Here is an 18,935-nt window from a genome sequence, read left to right as displayed (position 1 = left end):
CATGCAGTTGTATTATATTATTAGTATCATCGCAATGTGTGCAAAGAGCTGCACAAACGGAAGAACAGAAGAAAAAGACAGACCCTCCTCTAGTAAGTTTTACAGAACTGTGTTGCTCTGCAGCATTTTGAGTCCATTCAGGAAGAGAAGGTAATTTTCATGCTTTTATACTTGCAAAGTAGAGAGTAGCAGTATGAAGATGTGCACAAACATTTTAGTGCCTTGAATGAACGGCAGCTGGGAAAGCTCCTGGTATTGTTGGTTCCAGTTAAAATTTCCAAGACAAAGACTAGCGAGGAGGAATACAGCCAATACAGGAAGGCTCAAGCAGAACACCAGCTTTAGCCCAACGCAGCAGCAAGCTCTTGTTTTCTACAATAGCGTGTATGGAGACACGATTCTTTCTGCGCTGCCTCTAATGGTTGCAACTGCTAGGTCTGCTGGAGGCCACTCCGCTTTCAGGCCTTCACTTACACCGAGAGCTCATACGGGTCTCTTTGCTTAGCACTCGAAAGGGACGTTTTGTTTTGGTTTTCTCATGAAAATCTCTGTTCTGATCTGATCAGATGAATGATCCAGAAAAAAAAAGGCTATGCTGACTGCCTAGTGTGCCTGCACCTTAATGGAACAGAGCCTCCCACATACTTCCAAATTTCATTACACAGAAACCGAGCTAAGGAGACCAGTACAATACCTGGAAATGTTTTGAATATCTATATAATTTTATTGCTGTTTTATTTTTAGTTCAAATTAGATGTGCTTTTATGGTATTTACCATATTGTAGCTTGATATGTAAATTCCAGCTTGCTTGCTGGAAAGCTTGCTTTCTGAATAGTGGAAATGTAGTATTTAGGTGCTACTGCGTATTCATGTGAACTGAAAACCTTCATCATTTCAAAACTGGTTACATTCTTTAACAATTTACCAGTTAGCAGTGTGGCCAGTATCCAATGTATTAAAAACTTGTCCCTTAAAAGTTTTGAAGATTGATTTCAGCAGGAATTAAGTGGTTTGGGTCCTGTGCATCTTTAGTCACATCAAATCTCGCCCGGTATATTTTGCCACATTTGGTTCTGAATTAATGGTCTTGTTTTTCTAATCTGGTGAACAACCAGATTTCTGTTGACTTCAGATAATTTACTAACAATTTGTTCAAGTGTAAACCAGGAGGACAACCAGATCCAAGCCTTCCTTTCCACCACTCCTAACAATCTCTTGTCATTATATCAGTTTAGATTTGCCAAACCTTTCATCAGATGTAAAAATGAACGGAAAGGTTACTTTTGTAGTATGATAATTAGAGCATTTACCATGGTAACAGACCTATTACGGTTCATCCATTTAGTCATGTTTTATCTTATTATAAATGGTGAACTCAACTCCCTACTCCCTTCTCACAAAGCTTATGTAAAGAGCTTTGCGCAAAGAGGAACCGGGGCTTGAGACTGTGTCTGGTCAGTACACGAGTGTCTGGGCTAGTCCAGGGACAGTTCCCATGGCAGGGGCGTGCTGGCTGAGAACCACAGGCACAACACGCTCCAGAAATCTCAGTGAGCATCTTGGAGACACCACCTACCTCCTGTGACACCACCACAAGTCACTGACTCTCCTTCCGATTATCCCACTCATCAAAGGATACGATAGGGATGCAAACATTAATATCTGTAAGCATGTAAGGGTTCTCAGATGGAAGATGCCATAGAATTGCCGAGTCTCACGATAGTATTAAAGCAGCATCACCGCCAGCAGCAGGATTTACCCGAGCGGGAGAAAGGGTTCACAGCAGTGGTTTCTCAGTTTTCATACACCCAGAGAAGCAAGTGCGTTAGGAACTGGGTGAAGTCTTTGTATTTCCAGTCCCAGGCACTGCTGTACCCAGCAGAACGGTAACGCCTAGCTGGTGTGCAGCACTTGAAGGTACGCTACGAGGAGGAGAGGGCTTCTGTCCATTCACAAAGGGACTGCTGACTGTTAAATGTTCATGGGATGGCTGGTTTTGAGCTATGCTGTTGTTAAAGCAGATGGAAATCACAGCAGTCAAAAGCTACTCGTTCCTGAGTTGCAGCTTTCTTGCATGAATTAGAGGGTAGGCTGTATTTGTTAAGAGGTGGGCATTGTCAGGCTGCTTTTGCTTTCTGCTCTGAAGACAGCCACTAAAGGTATTAGTTTAGTGCACAAAGTGAACTGCTTTGTGTGCTGGCTGAAGTCCCAAAAGAGCTAGAACCCTGTTTTCATAAAATGCTGGGATAAAACGAGCTCTTTTGAAGTCTAAAAAAAAATAAATAAATGTATCATTCAAATAACTATAAAGCACTAGAACGTAATTTTTCTTTAGAAAAAAAGAAAATGGTCCTTTATATCCTCAGGTCTCCAGCTAGAAAACTGCCATAAATGGCTTTTCTGGTATAAAGGCAACTGCATAATGGCAATATTGAAAATTCATAGTCAAAAGGAAAAATAAATACTTAAAGTTTCCCTTGTACCAGAGAAACGGGCCTCTTCGCAACTGCAAGCTGCCAGGTTCAAAGTAAGGGGACCAGCCCCCTTGAAGTGCTCTGAAGTAACTCATACTGAAACAAGATAAACAAGTAGTAGGACCAAGAGAAGTACGCTCACTGTACAAAAGTTCAACTGAAAACATACCTCATGCCACATGAGTTTGTAAAGTCACGTAACATAAGCAAAAGTATGTAAGAAAATAATATTTAGTATAAGGAATTTCAGCAGTTTCGGTCATTTCTGTCATCCCAATGTTCTTTTTCATAAGAACTACTTCATCGAGCTGATGACAAATCATACATGAAAGTTTATTAAGACAGAAGAAAAACAGGGGTATCCGATTTTACACTCAAGTCATTGACAAATGCAAGTCTTTAACAATAAAGCTTCTGTCAGAACCCAGGAAACAACGCCATTACGCTGTGCAAACACCTTTCAATGAAGTACATACAGGTTTGGGCAAAGAACACAGTTCCTCATATCCCTATCACCTGACGCTGATTACTCTGCTAAAATTCTGTTCTCCTGCAGTGAAACTGTTGCACAATTCTGTGAAACTATTGCCAGGGATCTTTTCCAAAGTGAAGGTAAAGGAGTCTGTGAAAAGCTGCTTGTGATAAAATTTATTCTATTGAAAAAGCAATATTTAATATTCTATTGAAACATTGGCAAAATTCTCCAATTTTCGGAAATATAAAGTGAATCAAGGGGTGATTTTGTGGTTTGGTTTTTTGTTAAGGGTAATGGCTTAGCCAAGCTGGAACATGGAAGATCACACATGACGTGTGCTTGCATCCACCCAGTTGAATAATCACTTATAGAATCATCTACTGCTGCTAGGCAGCTTTCAAAGGTGACACTACTGTCTGAAGCTCCTCTTAGGGCTGTAAATTTCACTTGTACATAGTAATTGTGCACCATGTCCCTTTCTGACTTTTGGAAGCCACAAAAAGGGTTCAAGAACAGCTACCTGTCAAGACCTGCATCTCATCAGAGCAACTTTGTGACCGTTATTATTCCTGTAACTTGAGAGCAGAAACCTACATTCTTGTGGCTTGCTGGGAGGAGTCCTACAGTTTCAACCCCACGCAATTTTGGAAGCTTTCATTTTACCTTCCTGCCTCCATCGACCATGAGAGAGGGACATAAATTGCAAGACTGAAATAACCAGGGCATCTGTCTCCTCAGAGGTTGGAGAGAGAAGTCAAACCAGCCACAAACAGCATACAGAAATCTTAGAATTTGGAGAACATGATCTGCCCACCCAATTACTTATATAAGACCTGCCTGACAACTCTTCTAGCCATTGCTTTGTGCTCTACTGAACAGAGACACTTACAGAAGAAGGGGAGGATTAGTATCAAAATATATAGCTCTGCATCACATTTAACCTTTTTCCCCAGCTCTGAAAGATAAAAGCCAAGATTTCCAGCAAGAGTGGCAGTGTCCACAGCACAAGATCAGAAAGAAATTCTGTGAACCGTGGAGAGCTCACCTTCCTACGCTCCTTATTCTGCTGCTGTTACAGATCGTGCTCCTTGTCTGAAACGGACAGCTAGAACACCCTAGAAAACCAGAGGGACGTGCGGCAGACATTCTTGGTTGTGCCATTTCACCTTTGGTACTTAAAGAAAGAAACAGGTCCTAGATATGCTACTGAGTAGAGTCTTTCAACCGTATACCATACAATCTGACTGTGCATGAATAGAATAAGACTATTTACAGCTCCCATTTTGTATCAGGATATTTTACTTTGGTTTTGGTCCTAATCTTCTGTGGAACGCATATGCATCAGTTAGGTAAGAAGCCTAAATGTTTAGCTAGCAATGTAAGTTCGTCATGAGGAAGACACTTCGGAACAATGGACCTGTTGACTAAAACCAGGATTTTAACAAAACATGTTCTTTCCATATTGCAACAGAAATGTGCACAACTGTCTTGTTATAATTCTAATAACTCCCTAATGCAGAAATACTACACATAATTCCTCATTAAAATAGGTAAGTCTCAGTTTCGGGGGAAAAAAATACAAACACTGAATGAAATGAGCCTTAAACCTGGTGTGCCTAAAGGAAAGCCAGGTAAAAAAAATAAACAAGAGACAAAAAACATATCCCTAATCTGATTTACGTAGCCTTACATGTACTATTCTGTGAAATACATGTTAAAGAAAAATAGTGGTCCCACTCTTAAGTGTATCTACTTGGTAACAAGAACACAGGCTACAGGAGAGGCTCATTATAAAATAAAAATACTTAAGAAAAAAAGTTTTCCATGTTTTCTTAGTTCTCTGAAGTCTCATCCCTGTGACAGCAGAAGTGAGCCGTTAGGTGTCCACTGTCATTACAGAGAATGTGAGCACGTGCACACAAGTCAAAGCAGTCTGCTCGCTAGCTATCTAAGTACAGGAGTACTTCCAAAGCTCTGTCATCCTGACTGGAAGATTAATAGCTGCTTCCTCCTGATTAACCCTTGAAACCAAAATTGTGGAACTTGTTGATGGGTCTCCCTCACATGTTCTATTTATAAACATGTACTGTGAACCACTCTATGGTTTTCCTTCCCCATTCAAAAAGTTCTTACCCTTCTCTAAGGCAATATTTAACCACAAGCAATATAAAATCATCTTACTGCCAAGAGGACAGATCCTACAAATCCCCTTTACTAGGTGCAGTCTTGATTCTGTTGCACTGCACAGTAAGAGGGGTTTGCAGAAATATCTACTACATGGTTTCTGAAAGTCATCCAGAAGCAAAGCTCAGTCTTACACCCCGGATCTCAACCCCACGCCGTGTTTGGAAATTCACTTCATCTGAGCATCTTCTTGAAATCATTGCTGCCCGTTCCTTTTCCTTGCATACAAGCCAAGGCAGGCACAGAATCCGACGACACTGACAGCGAGGCCTAGTAGGAAGGCGATGGTATCTCCTGCGTCCAGGGCTTCAACTACTGGCAGCAACAGCAGCAATGAAACGAGGACCAGGAAAAGTTTTGAGGTGTTCTTGGTAGAAGGCATGCTGACGACCAGCTGACCCCAAGGGGAAGTTAAACGAGGAAAGCGGTGGAAAGCAGGTACTTCAGCGGTATCTACAAGGAAAACAAAAGGAACGTGACAGGATTTCCCTGCCTTCCTCCCTGGAATCGTCTTGCCAAAAGCCGACCGACGTGATCGATGCGCTACAAATACCTGTGTGGGACTCGGGAAATTTAGGTTTTATCTTCGCAATCGCAAAAGTAAATGACTTCGTATCACGAGACAGCCACGGCGGGTTTGCTATCCTGTTATACGACTCTGAGGAAACCGACCTTCTGGAGTCTCACCGTGAGGTAAAGTCAGGACAGGCTCCCCCGCCTGCAGCCATCAGCGCCCGCGTCCTTCACGCTGCGCTACGCGGCCCTTTTTCAGTCGGTGTTCGGGGCTGGGTAGCTCCTGCGCACCGCTCACCCGCGCCCGCTCGTAAGGGGCATCCTCCCTCGGGACCCGGGAGCCGGGCAGCCCCCTGCACGCTGGCGAGGATGTGAATTTAGCCCTACCGCGGGACGAACACCCTTCCCGCTTCCTCCAACTTCGGAAGCGTCCCTCTGAGGCGGACGGACCGCCCCGCAGGGCTTCTTCCCGCAGGAACGCCTCCCCTCCCGGGGCGCAGGGGACGGAACACCGCGCCGACATCACCCCGCGGTGGCCGAGGCCGCCTGGGCCACCCGCGACAAGCGGCTTTTCCGCCAGCCCCCGCCGAGCCCGCCCGCGGCCGGCCGGCTCCGGTGACGGGGCTCTGGCCCGCACCCCGGCCGGCCCCCGGCCCCCCCCCCCCCCCCGCTAAACGGGCTCGAAGCGGGGCTCGCCCGCCCGCCCGCCCGCGCCCCGTCCCACCGCCGGTGGGCTGCCTGCGGGACGGCCGCTCCCCGGGGCAACCCCCCGCGCAGGCCGTCGCCCGCACGGCGCCCCTCAGTCACCTCCCGCCGCCGGCTCCGGGCTGCGGCACGTCCCCGCTCCGCGACCCTCCGCTCCTGGGGGCGCCGGCCCGCGCCGCCTCAGCCGCGCTCCCGCAGCCCGCCAGCGGCCATGACAGGAAGAGGCGGCGGCGCGGCCGGGGGCGGGCGTGACCCGGCCGGGCCGCCTCCCGCTCCCGGCACGCACCGCCGCCCAGCCGCCTTCGGCCCTCCGCCGCGGCCGGCGCCCCCTCAGCTTCCCCTTCCCGCGGGCGGCTCGGGGGCACGGGCGCTGCCACCAGCGGCCGGGGCGGCTCTGGGCCCCCCCCCCCCCCGCGGAGGCCGCCGGCGGTGCCGGCCTGGGCCCGGGGGGGGGGACGACACGGGAGCCGCCTGCGGGCGGTGTGGCCCGGCGGCAGCGGGGAGCTCCGGCAGCAGCGGCCGGCCCCCGGGCCGCGGCCTGTGGGCGCCGGGCTCCTCCCGAGCGCGGCCGTGCCGCCGGAGCCGTGTGGTGACGAACCTCGGCCCGAGGAGAGAGCGGGGCCCGCAGGCCTGCCCCGCGGCTTCGCTGAAGTGAAATTGCGAAAACGTTCCGACCCGCGCCGGTTGTCTGTTCTTTTCTCTAAAAATAAACAAACGGGACAAGTTACCTTTAGTCTGACTACAGGCAGCGCCTGACTCGTTTTGGATTCGGGCTCGTTGCAGATTTAGGCTCTCTGTGCAGCAGCGATAACGAGTACCAATCCGTGCCGTCGTAACCTACTCGAGGAAAGCAGTTTTATAGGGTGGAGAGCGGCATGGTGCCCTGTAAAACGAGAAATTAAGACATAGAGAAGTGTTGTCAGGTAAATTACCTGAGATCGCCCCCAAAACCTAAGTCCGACTTGTCCTGATTTTTATCTTATTTCTGCCTTGGACAAAGCTGCCTGTAGAAATACTGTGTTGCGCTGTTCTGTTACACGGAACGGGGTTAAAATGTCTTTCTTGTAAATGCTGCAGGGGGTTACTAGCTAGTTCCTAGTCAGAGCTCAGTTTCTATTTTTCAGTGGAAGGTGTGTATGCTTGAGTTTGGATAAAAGACCTGTAAGCAATTATAGATTCCAAGTACGTGTGTCTTTGGGACGCTCGCAGGAATAACCAGAAGAAACCGTGCTAATCTAATGGCAAAATTAACCTAGAATTTGTAATCCATGACTTCAAGCATTAATTCACGATAACCCATGTTCTCACAGTGTTTCCCTAGACTTGTGCAAGAAAACAGCTTTTGTGAACGTTTCTCTTCACAGAAACAATTTCCGATGAGCTGCTTAAAGAGCAGTGAAAATCCAGATGGATTGTTCAGCATACATACCGCTTTGCCTCTGCCGTATATAATTTCACCGTAATTGCCCTTGAGCAACCATTCCGTATGCTTATAGGAACTTTGTAAGTCTGAGGTGGGATGTTACTGTTGCGCTGATCGTCATTCCTTTATTACTGCCCTTCATTTTCCCATCTGTCTGGATCCAGCAGCTGTCGATTGTCTTAGACAATAAACTTCCAGGGATAAGGAACAGTCTTTTTGCTCCCTCTTTATACCAAGTAGCATGAAAGCATCTTCTTTATAAGCAGCAGTGCCTAGACTCTGTGATAATACAAATAATAATAAATGTCAGTATAACTGATAAGCATCCCTTTTATCCATGAAACACCTATTTCACAGTTTTTCTGATCTGAAATACTTGATACCTCATGTTCAGTTCTGAAGGCATTTTCTCAAGAAGGTGATGCCAGATAAAGTCACTGGAGAAAAACACTGAAATTTCTGAGAAAGTTGTCGTGGCATGGAGGAGAGTAATGCGAGTAATGCTATGCTGCCTGTTCCATTCCTTAATGAATCACAGATAAATCATAACCCCTACAGAACCTGAAGAGTAGCAATTTGAAGTGCAGGAGGTAGGTGTCATCTTAATCACTGCTGTCATCCCAGAGAGCAGGCCTTGGAGTCCTGGCCTTCTTAGTTCCCTGCTTGGCCTATTTACTGCATCCTGCACTCTTGACAGGCAATTGTTACACTGTTCTGCAATGTCAGAAAATGTTTAAATCATCCCTGTAAATTTCAGTGCTGTATTTGCTGTCGTTACCACTTACCAACTAAAATTTTCAGTAGTTGTCATTTAGTCCCACAAAACAGATGCGGAGGGTGTGGGGGTGTAGGGTGTGTTGAGCAATGACTTTCAAGTCTGTCTTTTATAACTAGAAATGTCAGTACCAAAGAGCTATGACATCTTTGGACTTGTATTGTGAAGGTGAGGGATGTAAAATCCAAGGGGAAGACTGGACTTAACATACTTACTATCTCTCCCCTCTTCTCAACAGCTGTACTAATTTACAGGCAGTTGGAATGACATGGAGAACTACAGTAGGGATGTGGAAAATATTGATTGTAAGATAAATAATTTATTAGTAATACCATGGAAGCGCCATTGAGAGCTAGAAAGCAGTGCCATTTGGGGATATTTCTTTGGCTTATTAGCTTTTTCAATGCCATTGCATTTTGCAGCTTTGGCTTCAGAAACAGTACTGCTTTGAAAAAAAGCCAACAAAATCTAAACAGTGAAGGAAGCTCTAGCGGTTTTTGTGCTGCCTGAATAGCAGAGAAATGTGTATTCAGCTTCAAGCTCTGCCATCAACTTCCTGCATCACCTCAGGCAAATCTTCCTTTTGACCTATCACTGCTTTGATTGCTTAGCTCAAGCTATTATGTAACTAATATTCAGAGGAAAGATGGAGAATTCCCAGAGCTGACAAGCTAAAGCTTTGTAATTTTGAGCACAAGGCTAAGGAGGTATATGTGAGGCTGGAAATTGAAACTGAAGTGCACTTTTTGGAGAGGAAAAAGTTATGAAATAATCAGCAGAGCAAGGCTACACCCTGAAGGGGGTATTCAGGTTTTTTTTCCCTTTCCTACTTGATTCATCTTCTTTTGAGAGCCATTTGTTTATTGCATGACCACACTGATCTGAGAAGCTTTCTGATCAATTTTTGGACTTCAGTTGTACTTCTGTAATGAGAAATGCTAGCTCTGATTACTGATAAGACACTGACTATGGGGCAATGATTATCACTTCTACATCAACATGTTCACCCTTGAGCTACTTTTCCCTGGTGATACTTAATCTGACATTTTAGCTGTCTATCACTATGTCCTCATCTCTTCACTTCACTCAGATCTACATCCAGTTTTTCTCCGACAGAAACCATGACTTGCTTTATTTGAACTTCACTGGGTACATCTCTTTCGTTGAGCAAATAGACTCTACCACAACTACCTCATTTGCTTCTGCAGAAAAAACAAAATATGGTGTGAATTACTTCTGTCATTAACCTTTTCCACATTCGCTGCTGTCACACAATGTTAACATCATCCTTTCTCTTCCTGCCTCTCTCATTATCCTTCCTATCATGTGTGGCTACTTCATCCTGCCTTCTTTTTTCCCTTCTATTTCTCAAAGTCCTTAAGTTTCCTCTTAAATAAATGTAGGTAGTCACAGACCTTCCCTGTCATGAAAACACCAGTTGGATTCCCTTCCTGTAACTATCACTTCATCTGTTTTATTCCTGTCATCTCTAACCTCTCCAAACATGCTGTCCAAACCTGCTCTAATTACATCCTACATCTCATTCAGTATGTCTCGTTCCTTCCTCCATCAGCTGGAGCTGCTCACGTTGGTATGTCTAGTTAGCATCTCAGACATGAAGGCCTATGTTTCATCATTGTCTCTTTGACTGATGGACTGCTTTTGAAACTCTCATTCCTCTTCCCAAATCCAGTAAATACTTAAAAAAAAAAAAAAAAGCCTTTAAAAAAAGCCTGCCTTTCCCAATTCCTCACTTCTGCTTCTTGAATCTTTAGTGCTGAGTCCTCCTTTGCTGCTGCTGAGAGTATGCTAGGCTTCCATCTGTGTTTTTCCCTCTTGACTCTCTAGACATTGTCCCTAGCTGCCCTTATCAACAAATACAGCTTTGAATACCATCTTTAACTCATGTGTTTCTTTGTCTTCCCTCTTTTTATTCCCACTTGATGTTTTTGAGGTCTTCCTGCATGTAGCACAGCAGCTCCTAGGCCTAACAGTTCTCTTTTGACTGTATGACCTAAAGTCATGTCCTGACAATTATTCTTGTCCCTCGCTGTGACCCCTGGGCAGCTTTGTTTATTCAAAGTGCTGCTGCAAAGGGGCCTCTCTCTGGTTTGTCATTTTTACTGTGTTCCCTCACTTCTTAATCATCTGGTGTTACATTTCCTCTTTTGCTGAACCAAAGACAAATTTTCTTCCCAGTCCTAGAAGGTCTTTGCAGTATAATCTTCCCTCATACTGGCTTATCCTATTGCCATGTCAGGAGGTTAACTTCTACCTTTCTTTTGTCACCCCTGGCAGACTCCTTTTGATCCCTCTGAGAAGCAAAAGTTACTTCGTTCTGAGAGCACGGAAAGGCTTACAGGAAGAATTGCACCACTTTTTGATGGAAAATTCTTTCCTTTGGTACCACATGCTTCCTGCTGTCCTTTATACAGACATGAAAATAATGGATTAAATAGCCCAGTGATTCCTTTTCCCTCAGTCCTTTGCTCCTTTAGCCTGGCAGGGGATCTCCTCTGCCCGCTGGAATCTCTTTGAGTTCTCTTGCCAGCACTTCAGAGATGTCTCTGTGCAGCCCTGGCTGGAGCAGAGAGGCATGGAGGCAGCTGCCAGCCCTGCAGAAAAAAGCTCTGGAGTTGGAGCTGGCAGGAGGCGGGAGCAGCGAAACCGCAGGAGCGAGTGCCCAGGACGCCAGCCAGAGTTTAACACCCATTGATTGACTTCCCCGCCGAACTCTGCAGGGGAATGTGAGAGCTACCCATCAATAATGGCAAATCCGGGGATTCCCTGCGATTATTGCGAGCGTTGTCATGCTTCTTCTGGATTATGAGGAGCCGGCTCCTGGGGTTTTTGTAGAAGCATAATAAAGAAGACGTAGATATCAACTGGAATGATGCATCCAAACTCCCTCCAGCTTTGAGGAAGTAAAGTCTGAATCCAGTCTTCCTGATTTCAGTCTTTGTATTAATGTAAGCTATTGAGATGTTCTCACATCATTATTCATCAGTGTTTCCACAGGTAGGTTGAATATTGTGTATTGTTTGTCTGGTTCTTTCTGAGAAAAATAAATTATCGTACAATAGTTGCAAGGAAAATGTATACAGCACAAGCAGTTCAGCTTCGGAGGGCCCGGCAATGCCACCTTCATCAGTATGGAATGGTAAGCAAAAGAAGGTACTATTCTACACAAGAATGACAGAATGAAATTTAAAGGGGGAGTAGCAGCTGTCATCCACACATTGTTTTGTACAGTACCTTTTTTTTTCCAAGCTATGCTGTCAGATGTTTTCTTGACTTCTGTGCATATGGTTGTAATAAGTAGAAGTTTCATGAAAATAAAAATTGATTTAAACATAATAAACTTGTATAATCATATGTTTCAAATCTAGATCTAATCCATATTTGGATACCTGTTTATCTATAGGAACGTGTCAATAGCCTTTTTAATTTTTTTCCAGCTTTAGGCATTATTAGAAATAAAGCTTGCCTACTTACAGAGTTCTAGCCATCTAAATCTGAGTGTGTTAGTCATGAATGAGAAAACTGGTACTATAAAAATTGTCCCTTACATTGGCATGCCTAAAATATAATTTTTTTTCAAGATTGGTGCCCCAAAAGGAAGGTTGCTGAAATTAGATGATAATTTGGCAAAATCTTATTTTAATGTCAGGCTGCAGGTGGTGTATCTTTGGCAGAAAAAGGGGCAGAATTCAGAAGGAGGAACTGTGCTACATGCCAAAACTCACTGCCTAGGGGAGGAGAATCACGGGATCGCAGAGGCTGGAAGGCACCTCTGGAGATCACTTAGTCCAACCACCTGCTCAAGCCACCAGGGTCAGCTACAGCAGGTTGCTCTGGGCCGTGTCCAGTCAGGTTTTCAATAGCTCCAAGGATGGAGACTCCACATCCTCTCTGGGCAACCTGTGTCAGTGTTCGATCGCCCTCACAGAAAAAGGTTTTTTCATATGTTTAAATGGAGTTTTCTTCATTTCAGTTTGAACCCATTGCCTCTTGTCCTGTCACTGGGTGTCACTGGATGTCACTGGATGTCACTGAAAAGAGCCTGGCTCTGTCTTCTTTAACCCCCCATTGGATGTGTATAGGTATTGCTAACAACCTGCCTGAGCCTTCTCTTCTCCAAACCAATCCATCCCAGTTCTCTCAATCTCTTCTCACATGCCAGATGCTCCAGACCCTTAATCACCTTCGTGGCCCTTTGCTGGACTCGTTCCAGTATATCCATGTCACTCTTGTACTGGGGAGCAAAGGACTGGACCGAGCACTCTGGATATGTCTCACCAGTGCCGAGTAGAGGGGAAGTGTTACCTCCCTCAACCTGCTGACAATGCTTTTCCTAATGCAGGGCAGGATGCTGTTGGCAAACGGTATGGCCCTACAGCGCTGCTATGCTCTCCAAATTTTACACTGATCTGAGGAGTAGAGGGATTTTGGAGTAATTTATACACCCCTCAACAGCTGCTCAAGTTATCACACTCATTAAATGCTCTGTGGTTCTGAGGCACTAATTAGAACATGCTTTCGTGTAGTCCCTGTTTAAAAAGCCAGCTCAGTATTTCTGTTCATCAGCTCAGCACGTGCTCTAGAGGAACTTTTTGGACTGACTCAGATCTTTCAGAACCCTTTTGTCAGGGTCCAGTGTCAATCTCCTGGGCAGGGACCAGGCTGCTCAGCTGTTATGCATGAAGAGTGAACAGTTCTGCCACAAGATGAGAAGAGGTTGAGATGACTATAGATATTTATGGAAGTATATCCGAGGCAAGAAGCAATTAAATTTATACAAAGAATTAAAAATGAACAAAGCCTGGAGAAGGAAAACAGGAAAAAGTAAAAAGATCTGAGCCACACAGAGTGAAACTCAGGGTGAGAGTTGCTGAAGACAGAGAAGAGAATAAAACTAAACTCTTTAAAGGAAAAGGAAGTATCATAGTTGCAGCTGACTCTATTGAGAACTAACTGAAATGTTTCGATTCATGCTGGACGTCTTTATTTAGTGTTTCTGAGCTTGAATTCCCGATCTACAGTATTGTCTCCTTGACATGTATTGGAATTTTCCCATTGCCTTCAGTGGGGCCATGAGTCCACCTGTATCCGAAAAACAGAGGCAATCATTCTTTGCAATATCACCCAAATTTCATAAATTTTCTGGTGCATGTGCAGCAGTCCAATGGTAGCCCACAGGAAATCCTATAAATAATTACACTGAAAGTCACTTATCCTAAAAGCTACATGCATTTGTTTAGTAAATGCTGAAGTTTTGCTGTTGCAAGCTAACAAATTGTATTTTATTTGTGGAATGTATTTCTGTATCTTATCTTGATCATAGAAGGCCCTAAAAATACTTTGTAGAATACAAAGTAAATCTGGATTATTTCAGTGCCAGTCTAAAGGGAAGGGACATCATTCATGAGGGGCACATTTAATGAGCCAACTGTCCGCTTTCAATAGCCTGCAATTCATTCCAGCACTTGGTTATTTGGCTCCCTTTTCATTAGCAAAACAGTTTGAGTTTCACTGTTGAGCTAAATACACAGCTGTCGATACAAAAGACACCGTGATTCAGAAAAATATAACTGCTTAATGCCTTTGTGTTTTACAGATTACACAAAATTTTAAAGGAAAATGCATTTAGCCTCTGTTAAATTCATGCAGTGAGAAATATCACTTGTCATGTGTAAACTGAGAAATACAGTTGTAAGTACATGTAGTTAAAACTGATGTATCTCGCCTTAATGGCTCCGGTGACCATAGTGATAAAAATTGGAGACACATGAAATATGGAAGCTATATATATTTTATGTGTATATTTAATACTAATATACATAAAAATAATAAAATAACAGCCAGATTAGTATTAGAGCACTCAATCCAACTCACCCACCAAAGTTATTGAAATTTTTTTTCATAGGTTTAGCAGGGTTTGGGTGATGTTTATATATTAGCTTTCATGCATGGATTTCATGGCATGTTACAAAGGCCAGCGGGGATGGTCATCCCCATTTTACAGCTGGAATAATCAAGACATGGAAAGGGTTCTGTGCCTTCTTATTCTTGTCACTTCTGTTCCCATTGTAGCTGGTGTTAACTTTCACAGATTTCTGTGGAAACAGAAAAGGAAAATCCTTTTGTGAAAATGTGCTGTCTCTGTCAAGATGTATGGAATCTCCTGCCAAAACCACAAAGCTCATGAATGTCTTAGGAGATGTATTTTGCAATGACAAAGTTCAACCTTTTCCATGCTGACTGGCCTTATGTTCCAGCTGAGATGCAAAGATGACTGTGGTGGAAGCAGTAAAGATATGTACAACATAGATATATACTTTATGTCACTATTCTCAAAATTTATTGGCAGCATCTTAAATCACAAAACATTTTATTCTACCAAAGCTCAAATTCAAATGGGATAGAGGCTGCTTCACTTAGAGGGCTATTTGCTGTTTTGTATAATCACTCTTGAGAATCAGTCCTTTCTCCAGAGCAAGAGTAGGGAATATTACACATCTTATGCATTAGGGAAGTGTTACTTCACTTCAAAAGTGTCTATAAATATGGTCTGCAATCGTTTCGGCTATGGCTGTGAACTCATAAGTATCAGAACAGAGCAAGGCTCAAACTTTGTCACTTCTTAGATAAAATGCCCAATGCCCATGATAATATAAATCTGTAAAAAAACCCCATACGCTCTTGACGCATTTAGGATGTTTCATTTCCCCCTTAGTCTGAGCAGTGTGACAGTCTGCACATTTTGGCTGATGTCCCGTGAAGCGCTTAATCACGTGCTACCCTGTACGCATGTACGTGGTACGCGGACAGTCGGTGAGATGAGTCAGCTGTTTAAATTTACCCACATGGTTGATTGCTTCATGGTGTCAGGAGCAGCACATTCAGAGCACTGCCAGATAAAGCCCTCAACATGTATCCCAGCAAACTGAAAAGGCAGTAAGTTCCTGCAACTGGCATCCCGCTTTTTGATAAAGACTTTTCTAAGTATTAAGGTTGGATTTTCAGTGTATAGAAGCCGGGTTTTATGCCTCGGTGTTATGCACCATCGCACGCATCTGCGCACAAACCCACAATGACCGTTCAGACAAACTTTGTTATTACATGCAAACATGCAGAAAAGGCATCTACGTTAAAGACCATTTGAAAGTGGATTCTATCATGCAATGCTTCCAAGGATGCAGAGAATGAACTCCTAAAAAAGGGGTGCCAGGAGATTACTAAGTTTGAAACCAATTTTGTCTGAGCATCTGCATTCTAATGCTTTTGACTAAATTATAAACACATTGTCTATCTGTTCCCATTGCAGAATATCTTGACAATATTTAATAGGTGGTGCTAATTGCTCATATTCATAGTCTCTGAAGACTCCTTTTGCCAGTATCTGTCGACTTCTGGAAGTGTCAAGCACTGAGGGATTCAAAATTTATTCTGACTCTTTTATGACTTGCAGTCCAAATAGAGATAATAAGTCACACTTTCTCTTCACCAGCCTGTGGTAATGTAGCCTCTTATTTATCCATGATTGCAGGCAATTAGAAAGCATATATCCGTTAGGCTGCATATTTCGGAGCACAATAGCTATATGCAGATTGGTTTAGACATTGCTTTCCTTACAAACATTGTCCTTCTGTTTCATACCTTTTTATTATTTTCGATGCATCAGAAAAGATTTATGCAGGTCATGGAGAGGCCATAAAGGAGAAGGTTACATGGGTCAAAGAGGGAGATGACAGGAGCATGGACTGGTATTTTAACAGTAGGTATAGAGTGAAAAGGTTGGATTTTGATTTAAAGAGAAAGCTATATCAAGGTCTATTGACATTTAGGTGCCTGGCGGAAAGTATGGGTAGAAGATTACGCTGTAAGTCGCAGATAGCGGTTGTATTCTTCATACTATGCGAAAAAAACCCAGAAGATTGGTTTTGATGAGTGTTAAGATGTGAAGCCAGATGGAGGCCATCTAAATTTATTGCTGTAAAGCAATAATTTCTGATCAGTTCTGTAACTTTCATTGCCACTGGACCAGGTGCCTTGCGCTATGATGCTGGGGCTGTCTTGGGAAGTCCCACAGAACTAGGATTATATTGGATAATGCAAAGGAAGGCTAAGAGTTAACATTTTTTTCCACACTCAAGCTGATGGCAATCATTTAACTTTAGCAGGATAATTGTCATCTGAGTATGACTGAAAGAAAGATGCTGGTCCAAGTGGGATTTGAATTAGTACACAGATGAACGGCTGCATAACCCCTTAGCAGCCACTGAGAAATCCTCATTCCTAGTTTCACTGCTCTAACAGTTTTCTATAGTGAAAGGTCAGCAACTATTACTGAAAGTTCTTCACGCTGTAGTCCTTCATTTTGCACAGGACCACTTTTTTCTTTGTGCTTGGACTAAAAATCTCAACAGCAAGTCATTGTGACAGTAGTATATTTGTAGAAAGTTATAGTGTGCAAAAACTGCTCTTGGGAAGATGAGGAAAGTTACATGGACTATTTAATAATCCTACAGTGTTTGGCTTTATTCATAATGTCTCTGTGGAGTGTCAGTTGTCCTGCTGTCTACATGAAGGAGGAATGATAAGCCCTTGATGTCAGTTTGAGGTGGGAAAAGTGTTACTACCTGTTAGCATTACAAACCGTAGTAAATGACTAATAGAGACGTCAATGCTTTGGGCTGCATCTGGAGCTAATATGTTGAAGAAGTTCAACACAAAGTCTTTTCCCCCACTTAGCTGATACTAGAACCGTAACTTATTCCTGGAAGTGGAATGTATTTATTATTATTTTTCTTTCTAACAGTTTTCTAAGTATCTGCTCTAAGTTTAGGATAATTCTGAAAGTAGAATAAACCTTTTTGACTTGTTTGGTTCACTTCCTCCAGTTGACATTTCCAAGCTGATAAGATGCAGCAATCATACTTCCCTGAAGATCTCAGTGTTACAGAAAAGCATGTTACTTAGCCTTTAGATTTTAGATGCAGTTGACCTTATGATGAGATGAGTAATGAGAGAATTAATGTTCTTTAATCCTCCCTGTGATCATCTAAGGAAATTTGGCATAGCACTTTTTTTTCTTTATGCTTACTCTGTCTGTGAATTACTGAACTGAGCTCTGAGTGTTGTTTTCTTTGTTTCAGTTGTGACACCTGATTATGCGTAACTGAATCTGAACTAAACTATTGATGACTTTATCAATAACAATAGCAATCTATTGATGGAAAAGCACTAGACAATTCAAAATATTAAACCTTGAAAGCACTGCAGCCATAACCTTGGCAAATATAAGTCAAATTCACCAAGCAGATTTAGGTCCTCTATGTACCTCCACGTAGTACCGCTGTCGTCGGTACTACCTGGCTGTCTCTTAACCCCTAAGCATCTATAATCTTGCCACCAGGCATGTAAAGAACCGTCTGTGAGTTGACACTGCTCTGTGGTTAATGAGCTGCCCATTAATTGTTCAAGAGAGGTGTTAACTGACAGCTCCAGAAATGGGATCCTCAATGTAGCGGGAGGGGTCTCCACCATGTCAACATAGCCCCAGATTTTGGCTGTGCTTGAGGTGTGCTCCAGCTGGATGTAGCTTTCGCCACAGCCCAGGAACCAGGTGTGTAAATGCCAGTGTGCGTACAGAATAGTGTACTGCATGGAGCGACACCTTGCGCCCAAAGAATTCCGCTTCAGATCTTTACTTGGGCCTGATTTAAAGTAGGGACTTGAACTTGCATTTTCCACGTAGGACAGGAGTGTCCTGGCTGCCAAGCTGCTCTGTCTCTTAGGAAGGCAAAGTGTCCTTAGATACAGAAAGGTGTACAGTTTGGTGTTCCAGGCAGAAATGAGTGGGCGTCCCCGGAGAGGTCAGCTGCTTTGCTTGAGCCCAAACGTTTTTCCTGTGCCATCAAGTCTTACATGGCTTCTGAGGATCTCGTAGAGTGGGTCTCTGGCCTCCCCTCACCCCGCACAGTGCAGGGGCAAGGAGAGGCCAGGGACTGTGCTATGTCAGGGTCGAATTATGCTCCAAAGTGACCCGGCACTAGTGGCAGAGGGCTTAGATGTCTGGTAATCAGCTTCCAGGCATGACCAAGAATGTCCGAGAGCTAGGCACTGTCTAAGAAACAGGTAGTACCCTCCGCTTGTGGCTGTGCAGTGCTGGGGAACCTGCCAGCGGTCAGGCTTAGTGCGTGCTTGGCTCCAGTCGGCAGTTTGGAGCTTCAAGGGCTCTGCTGTGCTGCACGCAGACTTTCTGCCTGGGAAGCTCAGTCTTTGAAGGCACTGTCGGCCAGTGTCATCTTTTCCTTTTCCAGCTGACAATTAATAATAATATTAAAAATAGCAGTAATATGTTGTGCCGTTATAAATACATT

The 18,935-nt window shown here is 43.9% G+C and overlaps 1 protein-coding gene across 3 annotated transcripts; it reads right to left on the bottom strand.

The window, feature by feature from the left end:
- Window positions 1–2,784: 2,784 nt before the first annotated feature.
- SMIM30 (small integral membrane protein 30) lies at window positions 2,785–6,642 on the bottom strand. 3 transcript variants are annotated; one of them, XM_030015821.2, is made up of 3 exons: window positions 6,528–6,630; window positions 6,455–6,497; window positions 2,785–5,587 (listed from the first exon to the last, which is right to left on the bottom strand). In XM_030015821.2, the coding sequence occupies exon 3, from the start codon at window positions 5,514–5,516 to the stop codon at window positions 5,331–5,333; it is 186 nt and encodes a 61-aa protein (XP_029871681.1). In that variant the 5' UTR covers window positions 5,517–5,587; window positions 6,455–6,497; window positions 6,528–6,630; the 3' UTR covers window positions 2,785–5,330. The 3 variants fall into 3 exon arrangements, with proteins under 3 accessions (XP_029871681.1, XP_029871680.1, XP_029871679.1); XM_030015820.1 differs by having other exon boundaries at window positions 6,455–6,642; XM_030015819.2 differs by lacking the exons at window positions 6,455–6,497; window positions 6,528–6,630 and adding an exon at window positions 5,688–6,202.
- Between the last annotated feature and the right edge of the window lie 12,293 nt (window positions 6,643–18,935).

This window comes from Aquila chrysaetos, chromosome 5, assembly GCF_900496995.4.
Source record: "Aquila chrysaetos chrysaetos chromosome 5, bAquChr1.4, whole genome shotgun sequence".
Taxonomy (NCBI): Eukaryota; Metazoa; Chordata; class Aves; order Accipitriformes; family Accipitridae; genus Aquila; species Aquila chrysaetos.
This window is presented reverse-complemented; position numbering and strand designations above follow the sequence as displayed.